Source organism: Engraulis encrasicolus, chromosome 4, assembly GCF_034702125.1.
Source record: "Engraulis encrasicolus isolate BLACKSEA-1 chromosome 4, IST_EnEncr_1.0, whole genome shotgun sequence".
NCBI lineage: Eukaryota > Metazoa > Chordata > Actinopteri > Clupeiformes > Engraulidae > Engraulis > Engraulis encrasicolus.
This window is the reverse complement of record NC_085860.1, coordinates 30,220,448-30,233,515: the sequence shown is the minus strand read 5'-3', so window position 1 is coordinate 30,233,515 and position 13,068 is coordinate 30,220,448. Positions and strand designations below refer to the sequence as shown.

Below are 13,068 nucleotides of genomic sequence, written 5' to 3'. Positions count from 1 at the left end.
GAGTCTCTAGAAGTGCTAAGATCATAATAGGGTAATTATCCCGGCCCCTCTCTTTGGGCAATGTCCATTGGAATTGGCAGTGATTAAGAGCCATTAGGTCATGCCTGTGACACTGTTATGTGGGCTTTGAACACCAGAGCTCTGAAATCCTATGGGAACAGTATACATGAACTGAATCTCCTTCCATTCATTCCATCACTACTAGAAGTCATTTGTGTTCTATGGCTGCATGATCTTCCTTTATGTGCTGTACATTTCTGCTTTTAGTAGTCTGAGACGACAAATCAAACTCTGCAATGTGTGTCTATGGTATATGGAGTGCCAGAGAGGACCAAACAGGCTGGACTTTTTTCACAAATGTTGATAATATCATCCTGATGCCTTCACATAGCCTTCGGGTGCAGTTTGGGATCATTATTGGCTACTCGACTCACAGTTTGCTGAAAAAAGAACTACTGTAGGCCTACATTATTACAACATGAACAAACGACATTACCGTGAGCTACCGTGAGGAATCAGATTAAGAGTCGGACAGGCATCTTGGTAGCATTACAAGCATATAAAAGAGGCTCTACATTACAGGGTTAATTGGACTTGAAAAAAATCAGTGTTTAATTTTCACCTAATTCTTTTGATAGTTATTTTAGCAAAAAGCTTTGTGCACACACAACACACACATTTGGATTAGGAACATCTCACTAACATCCATGTCCATTCCACACAAGATGTTAAGACCAGGAAAGAAAAACCCTCTTATCCAACTCCAGTCGAACTGTCAAAAGCACTCAAGTTCAACCTAAGCCGTGTGAGAGGACGGGACCTGTTCACCCAGACACGCGATGAGCACGGCAACCTCTCCACCAGCAGACATAAAAAAAACACAAATTTGATTACAAGCAACCTTTGCCTCCCTGGCGCCCAGACAATAGGCCGAGCTGTCCGGGGCAATTTCCATGCCCAGCATGTGGTATTCCACCACAAACCTGCACCCCCTTTTGCCTGGACATGCTTGTTTACTTTTTTTCTCGTGTACGGTGTTTCTTCTTTCGTCTCCCGGACAAGCCCCCATCTCCCACAGGGCTGAATCTCAAATGTCTTTTTTTTGCCCACTAACAGTGATGTGATACAATTTTACACGCTGGCTTGTTCAGACATTCTTTCTAATTTGGGGTCCGAATAATACTTAGGCCTATGTTTGACTGAACAGGACAGAGAGGAGGAAATGATGAGGGGACCAAACAGGAGATCAGGGATGGAGTGTTTGAGTGTGGCAAGAGAGAAGATGGAGAGAAAATGACATAATGAAAGCCATTACAGAATGAAAGAGAAATAAAGAAGTTGGAAAAGGATGAAGATGGTTTCTTATGAGTACATTTGTATTCTCCTTAAATTTCATGTCTGTGGAGATGGTCATTCATCCAGGTCATATTATCTAAAGAGTTTAGTTAGTGAATGTTTCTTGGAAATGTTAAATTACACATAAACGGTACAACATTAACAACTAACATTACAACTGATGCAAGAAAACATTAAAAAAAAAAAACATTTTTTTCTGTGACGAATCTCATTTATTTAGGTAACTGGGAGCCATGGACTGGGAGACACTTCATCTGCATTTCACATCTTGGAATAAAGCCCAATTCTAACAGACCACTTGTGCAAATAGTGTAAAGCCACATTGTCTTCATAATACAGATATCTTCAATTAAGTTGAGCACAATATGTAGGCTGGTGTTGATTCTAAATTATTGTATGCAAACAAATATTTAACATTTAAAAAGGATTAAAATGTCTTTTGTCAAATCAAATACCAATGTGCAAGAAGCAGGCTCCCATGCATGTTGGGTCTGGAATGGAGGGAAATTGAAGTAGCCTACCGAGAAATATCAGTGTGAGCCATAGAGGGAGAGTGGGAGTGGTGTCTGAAAGCAGTGATGTGCAAAGATATTCTTAGAAAGGGCAGCAAACATGAGTCATTGATTGTCTGAAAAGCTCTGCATCAGAGTTCATCAGAGTTTGAGGTCTATGTGTCCGAGACAAGTCCACAGGCAGCATTTCATCACTTTAGGCAGCTACAGCCAGACAATATAGCACAATTCCTATCCAAAACATCCTGTTTGTAATTAATGATCTCCTCAGCTGGCCCATGATTTTTAATTAAGTTGAAATATGCACAGGGCAGCAAACAACGATTGACTTTAACATCCAAAATTAGCCATGGTTCTGTTGTATTAGTCAAGTCGAATTATCTGCCTCCCTGCATTGTAAAGCACCGCCTTCCAAAAATACTGACAGAATGTTACTAAACTTTCCCATTGCACACTTTCAAGATTATCTTTATTAACTTGTTTGTTATATCTGGTTGCATGATTCCTGTTCTACTCATTCAGTTGATTTTTGAAGAATGGAAACATTGACTTTCAGAAAAGTTAAATATAAACAAGCACTGCAGCATTACTAATGATTATGTAATAGCACAAGCACATTTCCGTGTTAAAATTTTTTTACTTGAGAGATTTAGTCTTTGGTCACACAGAGAAGCAGAAAGAAAATAAAACTGTTTGCTTTTGGAAAGCAGCAATGGCTGTATGATTATGTCGCCGGCTGTGATCGTTAACTGGATGAACTTTTTTATGGCCTTGCTTCTCTATAGCCTTTCAATGGAAGCGGCTCTGAATTTACTGCTAAAGAAGTCTGTTTAGTGTGAAGGATAAACTTTGGCCCACTGCCTTTTGTCTCTGGTGTCTATCATTTAATGGGCAAAGTGACATAATGAATGGCCTGGACCCACCTTCTGCCCATCAGAAAAGGCCCTGTTCTTATCTGCATTGAGGATCACACTGGAGCCCCTGAGCCAATCACAGGGGGTGCATAGACACACAGGCAAAAGAAAGGGAGAGAGAGAGGGGGAGAGAGAGAGAGAGCGAGAGCTCTTCTGTTGTTATTTTCCTCCCTCTTGGCTTTTTAATGAAGTCTACCCATTTCATCTTAACGGTTGATGTGTGCTGGTGTGACAGGGAAGGTGGAGGAGGCTGGCTTGGCTTGACTTGGCTTGGCTTGCTGCTGAATGGATGGCATGATCCCATTGCACTGTGCAAAGAAGAAGGAGAAGAAGAAGAGGAGAGAGGAGACGAAGGAGAGGAAGTGTGAAATGGCTGGATCTCCACCGAGACACCCAGGCTTTGGGACGACAGGGAAGAGTTTCCTCATTGACAACCTCCTGCGGCCCGGCGGTAGCCGCTCTCCGCCCTCCCCGGCCTCCTGCGTGTCCTCCTTGGAGCGCCGGGACACTAAGGAACGCCGGCTGTCAGAGCCGCAGCAGCAGCACCACCATAGGCCCAGTACTGCCACAGATGTCACCACAGGAGTGCCTTGGAGCATCAGGCATGTGGCCCTGGACGCTCAGAGATTTGCCCAGGCAAAACACCTTGCAGCTTCCCAAGCACACACAGGTCAGTTCATGTGTTTAACTTATATATAAAGTTATATAGCCTACAACATATTCAAACTTTGTATGTATACTGTACAAAGAGGCTGCTTCAATTTTCCATACGATGGTTTAACTAAACAGCTATGGATGTACAGTACATGCAGTGGTAAAGTCAAACCTACACTTTGTTCACATGAAGATGAATGGTGCATCAATGAACAAAATTCAAGAGACACCGCACACTGCTTACTTTTCTTTACTTTATTTCCCGGGAATGGTGTATGTTTACAGCAGGCCATTTTTTAAAAGTGTATTAGAGGCTCTATATCTCTTGAGAAACTTGTGTATCTATCAGCTTAACATAGTCAAATAATACTTTACAGGTACACTGTGTAAGATGTTTAGATGTTTAGTTCCAGAATTCATGCTACCCATTCACTAATGTTACCTTTTTCATGAAAACTTACCAAATTCAAAATTAAAATCAAATTCTAAGTGTTCATAATGACTGGGAAAATGGCACTTTTCATACATGAAAAGGAGGATCTTCTCCATGGTCCGCCATTTTGAATTTCCTTAAATAGCCATTTTTAGCTGCAAAAATTACTGTACTTGGGCCATACTAGAAATATTAGTTTATTACTTGGTAAACTTTCATGAAAAGTACCTTGTTTGACCATTTCCTGCACAGTGTACCTTTAAGTCAATAAACAAAATATTTATTAATGCGTCGTTTAAAGGTATAAGGTGTATGGGCATGTACTTTTATTATTTCATTTTCAAAACTCTGGCTGCCCATTCATAAATTCGATCTTTTCCTGAATGATTAACAAGTAATAAACCAATATTTACTGGTCTGTACAAAGTACAGTAAAGATTTGCAGCCAAAGACGTCTATCATTGGGAATTAAAAATGGCGGACATGGAGAAGATCCACCTTTTCATGTAACCTATGAAAAGTGTAATTTTTCCAGTCATAATGAATACTTAGAAATTGAAAGATAAGATTTGTGAATGGGCAGCACATTCCAGAATTAAACTACAAAAAAAGTACATACTTAACCTGTGTTGATGTGGTTAGAGCTACGGAAATACACTTTCTACTCATAATGTGTTAGCCAGAGGTAGAATTCAAATAAAATAAAATTCACAGAAAGAGGTACATCAGATTATAGGCCTATCATATTAATTTCAAATGAGTGAAATTCATTTCAAATGTATTAATTTTAAATATAGGCCTATTACTTTTCTGTATACTCCCCAGAATTTAAATCAAGTACAATTGTGGATTACTACTAACCCGAGCCACAACTAGTCTATAACACTAATCCTGGCAAAGAAATGTAAAAAAAAAATGTCTAAATAAAATATTCTTTTGCAAGGGTTGTAATGAGGGAAATTACATTCCTAGAGTTTCACTGCCAACCCGTTTCAGAGGCCTTTGCTTCATCAAAGCAAGATATTGCATTGTCTTCCCAAACCATTTCCAAATTCAAGCAATATCCTAAAAGCAGCAATATCCTATTAGTCAGCCCTGTTACCTCGCTTTTGCTGTGAGTTTATTGGCAGACCTCAATTTTGAAAAGCAAGGGCATAGTTTTGCTTCAGTTTGGTAATGATTACTCAATACTTTCTGGAACTTCTAAACAAAAGGGGACAAAGGAAATTTTCTACTGAGTTCACAAAAAACGATGAATAAATGAATAGTTTTATGGAATTGAAACAAAATGGAAATGTTAAATATTGATAGGGACTAATTAGTCTTCCCAAAATATTGGTTGTGATATGCCCCTTACGTGGCTATGCAAACCTGCGGCCATGTGGAAAAGATTAACTTTCTTATTCCAGGGGCAAAATAACAGATATTAGCTGCATGCACACACTGTACTTGCATGTTCTGTAGCCCATCAGACAGTATGACTGAGCACAGGCTGCCATGTTGAATACAACCCATCATAAAAAGTGTCACCGAATTACAAATGATTAATTATAGCTTTTGTTATAGGTATATTTGCATTATGGTATAAATACTTCATGTTCTTTATTGTTTAACAATGAGTTCCAATGAATGTCGAAGAATCAGTGAATGGCAATAATCTGACAGAGAAAATTATGTCAGCATTAACAGTGATGCTAACAGGTCTTTATTTTGACATGCCACTTCAAGCCCTTTGCTCCAGCCCCAAACATTTACACACACACATGAAACTTAGGTGCTAGTGACACAAGTCACATGTGATATTGTAAAATGTGGATATTGTTTTATCTGTTTATGTATAAACACAACAAGTGCATAAAAACTTAATTGAGATGTGTGTTTTAGCCCCATAAAAGAGTTTTGAAATGCGCATCCTAAAATTGTTTACGTGCAAACGAGAGGCCAAAACCTATGCATTATCAAAATCATCCATATACGTGTAAATAGCTTCTTAGTAAAAAAATGCATTGCCTATCTAATCTGTCTGTGTCTATCTGTTTATCTGTCTGTCTGTCTGTCTGTCTGTCTGTTATGTGTCTGTCTCCCCAGCGGTCGTAAACAGCCTGTTCCTGAGCAGTCCTCAGCAGCTTCTCAGGACGTGCTGTGGTGGGTCCAGCCCCCCGTTAGCCTCCACGCCTGTTTTCTCCAGTAAGGTTTTCTTTATGCTCCATCAGTGACGCTTCACTTCCTCTGAAGGTAGCGGCCTCCTATGTGCCCTCGCTAGCTAATTACAGATGCAATAGCAAGAGAGCTAATTCGCCGCTAAATCCACTGTGGTGTTATTCATGAGTGTTCATGCTCAATTAGAGTTGTGGCGTTGTAGGGTGAGGCTGAGGGGGCGGTGTGTTTGGGGGGGCTGCTGGCCTTTATGGGTATAGTGCACCACCATAGCTTGCATATTACCCACACATGCATATGCACACGCATGCACACACACACACAAACACACACACAAGGACACGCACGCACGCACACATACACACAAGTGCACGCGCGCACACACACTCACACACACACACACACACACACACACACACACACACACACACACACACACACACACACACACAGACACACAGACACACACACACACGCACGCACGCACACAGTGCACACACACACACACACACACACACAAATAGTGCAAGCCATTTGCAAACTTATTGAATGAATACCATTTGTGATCTATTTGACCAGCTCAATGTCTTTATGATATGCTTTAGCTTGGTGCTACTGTTTGTGCTTTATTCACCTCATGCAAATTCTGTGTTTTAAAAAGAAATCCACACATAGGCCTATCAAACATCGGTAAAAAAGTCAATGCACTAATCCAGGGTGGCTGAATCTGTTCGACAAAAAAAGAAAGAAAGAAAGAAGATTCACATCCAACCCAGTTTAACTTTCGTTGCCATCTGTCAGTTCTATGGCAGGAGAGCAAGTGGGGATAACTGGCCAGGGAGCTATAGCACCCCCCCACCCCCCACCCCTCCAAAAAAAAACGACGCCCCCTTAAGGAGGCTGACACTTTCCCACAGCGCTCCTCGGTGACACAATGGCCGACTTGCCCCGTGACCAATTGGTTGCTTTCGGAAGGGGGCGGTCCACACGCGACCCCTGCAGCAATTTTTCACCACAGCAATGAACTCCACCAAAAAACCCACATTCCTCCACAGGAGGGGAAAGGGATGGGTGAACTGGGCCATGCCAAGATGGGCCCCCTCGGGGACCCCTAAAAGCCCTCCCCATCCCACCCCACTCCACTCTACCCCCACCACTGCACCCCATTTGTAGCCCTCTCCTCAAAAAAAAAGTGTCTTAGTCTTTGCCTCGCTTCCATTCTCTCGTCCCCTTCATCGGGGTCTCCTCCTCCTTTTATAAGGGGCCCATTGAAGGGATGGACTGAATGAGGATGACTTTTATAGACTTGGTCCAGGCAGCTCATCTTCCTATGCACCCCCAGCCCCCATGCATTCCAATGGAGAGGGCTCACCTATGGACATGCTGGAGAAAACGAGGAAGGAATATACTTTAGAGGAAGATTCTCTAAAGATCTCAGCTGTTCTTTGGAGCAACAAGGGCCGTGAAGGATTTCAGGAAAATCTAAAGACAGTACACTAGACTATGCGTGTGTGTGTGTGTGTGTGTGTGTGTGTGTGTGTGTGTGTGTGTGTGTGTGTGTGTGTGTGTGTGTGTGTGTGTGTGTGTGTGTGTGTGTGTGTGTGTGTGTGTGTGTGTGTGTGTGTGTGTGTGTGTGTGTGTGCGCGCGCGCATGTGTGCGTATGCATGTGGATGTGTGTATACGTACGTGTGTGTCTGCCAGGGGGGATAGCTACAGCTAGAGATACAAGCCCAGCTCGTGAGTGACCAGTTAATCGTGCGTTTAAGTGGGAGCCATTGAGGCCTGGGTGGGTGAGCGGGGAGCGTGACTAACAACCTTACACGCTCCTTCAAGGTGGTCCGTGCACAGATTTGTCGCACCGATTATTGGGGGTAAAAAAAAAGCCATCGCTAGATGGAGCCGGGCGGGGGGGAACTCTCCTTCTTGACTTCTGTTGTGTCCGCACCTGTGAGTGAGCTGAACTGAAGCACCGTGGGATTGCTGCCTTTAAGAGCTCCTGCCTCCTTGTTCTTTCCGCTCGCAATGGGGCTGCCTTTCTTGCCCGCCCTCCATTCAGCCAATTCAGTTCTAGCCAAGCATTTAAACAATCGCCCAGAAGATTGTCACTAACCAGTGGATATTATGTGAGTGAGTGAGTGTGTGAATGAGTCGAAGGAGGGGGTTTGGAGTGGAAAAGGAAGAGAAGGGAGAGATGTCTTCAGAAGCACATTGAAAGATATAATTAGTATCCCACTGATTTACAAACACGCACTCACACATTCATTGATGGTCTAGTGAATACATTAAAATCTATAATGGGCATGAGGCACTATTGTGATGGACCTGAATAACTATTTCTCCTGGTGTGTTCATACAGACAACACACATTTTAAAATATTTTGTATTGTTATAACATAAATTGTGAAATAATATTGTTCATCATCATCACCATCAAAGTTACATTACAGACTCCAATGTCCAATTTGACTTACAAACATAGACAATACAAATACAATACATAAAGTGTAACGGGTGTAAAAATCAACTCGGGCGCTTTCCCCTTAAAGGTGCACCGTGGTGGTGCAGAATAGGTGTTGCAACTATGATGGTCTTTTGAAACTTTGCTGCCAAATTTGATCTTTTCATCTTTTCATTTTTACTTAATGATACAGTAATATTTACTAGTATGACCAAAGTATTGTGAGTTGTGCAGCTAAACAAGTGCATTTCTGGATTTTCAAAGTGGTGGACATCCACATTTCCATGTATGACAAGTGCAATTTTCCCAGTCATAATGAATACTTAGAATTTGATAGTGGTAGGCCTATGTATGGGTAACAAGGTAACATTTGTGAATGGGCAGCACAAATTCTGGAAATAAACAACTTAAATATTACACAGTGCACCTGATGGCCTTATAAAATCTGGATAAAGCAAGAAAGAGGAACATGAAAGATATGCATGTGTTCAACTGAGCATTGTATTTTAGAGTATCCATAGGTTAAAAAGAAACATTACCAAAGTTGTTTTACCTTAGTTCCCTCACTTGACCGCCATGTTGGTGACACTTCGGGGAATATATTTTGAACGAGTAAGACCAGACCCTGTGAAAAATGTTCATGCACAGCTAGAAACAGGTGGTAAAGCAACCCTGAGATCTGTTGTGTATGCCAGAGACCTTTTAAGCATGGTTTTCCAACAAAACACTGCAATGACCAACAGTGCATCCATGTGCCCTGTAAGGTTAATTCAGTCATCTCGAAATTCTCGCATAGTGTTACTTTAAAAACATCTTGCCTTCATGATTTGACCAGCCTGAAGGATTGAGACATTTTGGGCTCTGCAGCTCTGCCCAACATAGAAGAAGCTCAGTCATCTATCATAAAATTAACTTAGACCCTGCTTCAGTGATTTAAGTGACAAAAAAATAAGTGATGGTACTCAACAAAAAATGGAAAAAGTTTTATTAGTGTTATATATGTAGGCGGGCCTACCGGTACACCATAAAACATCCCTTTTGCTCTAGGGCAGGGGTGGGGAGCCTATGTCTTGAGGGGCGTTTTGCGGCCCTTGAGGCCGTTTTATCCTAGCCTGGTTCACACCAGACGGTGTATGTGTAGCTTCGGCGCCCCCTGGCGGAGCAGAGCTACACACACTACCGTCTGGTACACAGCCATAGAGCACGCTCCGTCTCCAACCAGAAAATAGGCTGAGAATGTATTGCTTCAAAATCAACGGTAACTCACATTGAGGAGTCACAAGACATATTAGAGACTATATTGACTCTTTAAAGATTAACAGGAAGGTTTTGAAGGAATTTGTTGGTGAGGAGGCCGTGCCGAAGCAATAAATTCTCAGCCTATTTTCTGGTTGGAGACGGAGCGTGCTCTATGGCTGTGTACCTGACGGTAGTGTGTGTAGCTCTGCGCCGCCAGGGGGAGCCGAAGCTACACACACAACGTCTGGTGTGAACCAGGCTAGTTTTATCCGGCCCCTGATGTAATTTTAATGTTATGCAGCTTCACATGAAATACTGTATGACATATTTTGTAAAGGAATCTTAGAAAATATAGACCTACCTTTTCAATACAATACAATAAAGTTATATTCAGTGGAACTAGAGAATGTGGGACTAGAGAATGTGGGATCTGTTTTAAAGGGGGCTGCCTTCAATATAGGCCTAAAGTGCAGGGGGAAATCCTGGTTTATGTTCATAGTACGGCCTTCTGAGGACTTTTACGGCCCTCGGATGAATTTGAAGTGGCCCCTCAAAATGAAAAAGGTTCCCCACCCCTGCTCTAGGCTAAAATTTGAACAGTGCCATTGCTCCATATTGGTGCATACACTGCTTCAGACAAAGTGGGATTACAGCTATGATTCAATTCAGACGTTAAATGGTTCAAGGTAAATGACCACAGCTTAATCTCGTTGTTGCCTTTCCTCTATGCAGAGGGACCAAGGGTTCCACTCTGGGGCCTAGAAACCCATCCAAAGTCCCGCAGAGGAATCTTACGGAGAGCTGTGTTCTCTGAAGAACAGAGGAAGGAACTGGAGAAAACGTTCCGCAGACAAAAGTACATCAGTAAAACCGACAGGCACCAACTGGCAGCTGACCTATGTCTCAAGGAGACTCAGGTAGGCAGACGTGCACACATGATCACATGCACATCAGTGAATATAGTATGCATGGCCGTAACTACCATTGAGGACACAGAGGTCATGTCCCTCTGTAATTATTTCAGAGATGTAAAATGTATCTATGATATCTATGACGATATATGATCAACAATGATAAATTCAGTCTGTATACGCCACCCCCATGCCATCCTCAAGGCAGTGATTAATGAAAACAAACTTAAGAGTTTGACTGAAGAGTTTGAAGCATTCTAAATGTAAGCCCACAGTATGTGGTACAGCACCCAGTATTTGACCTCTGTATTTGAAAATGTATTGTTATGGCCCTGATAGTATGTACAACAATGCACTTCACATACCACACAAGAAATGCATGGTAAAAAGTACTCATATTGCAAAAATCTATATCTGAAGTTATACAAAATGTATCAGTTGCACAAGCAACCTTAAAACACAATTGCATTAGTTGCACAATCAGCTGTAAAACACAATGACATTTCTATAGTATCTATCAGCAAAAATTATATAATCTCTATGGATGAGTGAATCTCACATAAAACTTCCCATGGTGTTGACGGTGATCTCTTACAAAAAAAATGTTGCCATCTGCTCAGGTGAAGATCTGGTTCCAGAATCGCAGGATGAAGTGGAGGAACTCCAAAGAGAGGGAGAGCCTTTACGTGCGCTCCTCCATGGAAGAGCTCCTGTTTCGGGGCAGCGAGGAGACGGCCGCGGGGGAGAGCCTGCAGGAGATGGATGTGGAGAAAAGCTCTGTGCAGCAGGTGGAGAACAGCCCTCCTAAAACACCAGCGTCACAGCATAAGCAGCCACAACAGCAGCAGCAGCAGCACCAGAAACACTATGCAGTAGACAACCTGACCGCCTCGCCCTCTCACGAAGTAGAAAAGCTAGCCTCCTCCCCCTCCTCCACAGCCAGCTCTTCCCTGGAGAGCAGCAGATGAGAGGCACGCAAGGAGCGGAGGTCATGATCTCAGCTGTGCGTGCGTTTACATGGCAGTACTGTATGTGTCATCGCTGGCTCTTTTGCTCTCTTGCGCTCTGTCAGCCTTGCTCGCACACTCGAACAGACACATCATGAATATGTACACACGCACACAAATACCCACACGTAAACACACACACGCACACGCAAATATGCACACGCATATGCAAGCACACAAGCATGCACGCAGGCACGCAGGCACACAGGCACGCACCCATGCACGCACGCACCCATGCACACACACACACACACACACACACACACACACACACACACACACACACACACACACACACACACACACACACACACACACACACACAAATACACACACACACACACTCAGTCAGATCACTAAAGACGTTTTTTTTTAAGAGAGGTGACAATAGCGGAACTTAATGAGGTGTTTTCTCTGCCTCTCTGGCTGACCATCTCTATCCTTCATTAGTAACCTGTGTTCTGTCAATCAATGTAGCTTTGAAGAGAGAAGAAAATACCTGTGTTGAACAAATTGCACTGTTGCCACTGCCGTTTTATGAACATGGCAGGGCTTTTTGCATTCTGCACGTTTGTGTATTATTAGAGTTACAATACTTTTTTGTTATTTGTTCAAGCAATAGCCCAATATTATCTTCCAGAGCTGAGGGGCATCGTCCCCACCTCCATGCATATGCTGTACCACATCGGTCACACACATCCCTAATGTTAAGGGACGTTAGAACAGCATCAGCAGACGATATGAAAAGCAAGCAATTAAAACATCACTAAATCTAAACTGACAATAAACAAAGAGGAATGATTGAGCGCTGAACCATGAGGGATTTTATTTTTCATGTGCGTTTACATCACAGGATGGATTTTGGAACAAACATAATCCTTTTGAAATCATTCTGAAATCTTTGTCCATTAAATCCCTCTCGTTGTCTTTTTGAGAATAAAAAAGATACATGTGTGTATATGTGTTAAAGTGCAATTGTGAGTCCTTAAAATCCACATGCATTGGACTGTCTTCCCTTTTCTGACAAAGTTGTATAAAAAACATGAACAGAACAATATACAATACATATCGTAAATCCCCCACCATGATTGTTGTCAGCTATAATGTACAGTAAAAAGTAACATATATTTCATTTATTTTAAAGGGACAGTTTGGTCAATTTCAACATGCAGTTGTAATGCTCACACTACCCTGGACTTGTCAGTGCCTGAGATTTTTTTTTCTTCTTCTTCAACCGTTTCCGAGATCCTGGTCATTGTAATAGGGGCAGCTCTTTGTTTACATTTCAAAAAAACATTTTTATTTATTCCCAAAAACATCCAAAAGGTTATAAAACATCAGCAGACAACTAGCAAACAGCAGTACCTTTTGGGAAAATATTTGGAGTTGGCCTATGTTTCATTTTTTAAAAATGTAAACAAACGCT

At 42.1% G+C, this 13,068-nt stretch overlaps 1 protein-coding gene across 1 annotated transcript; it reads left to right on the top strand.

Annotated features, from left to right (window-relative positions):
- Positions 1-2,126: 2,126 nt before the first annotated feature.
- dbx2 (developing brain homeobox 2) lies at positions 2,127-11,603 on the top strand. The gene is given in 6 exon segments (XM_063197813.1): positions 2,127-2,142; positions 3,180-3,253; positions 3,255-3,384; positions 5,958-6,056; positions 10,457-10,641; positions 11,256-11,603. Coding segments are annotated over 6 exon segments (852 nt in total).
- Positions 11,604-13,068: the final 1,465 nt, after the last annotated feature.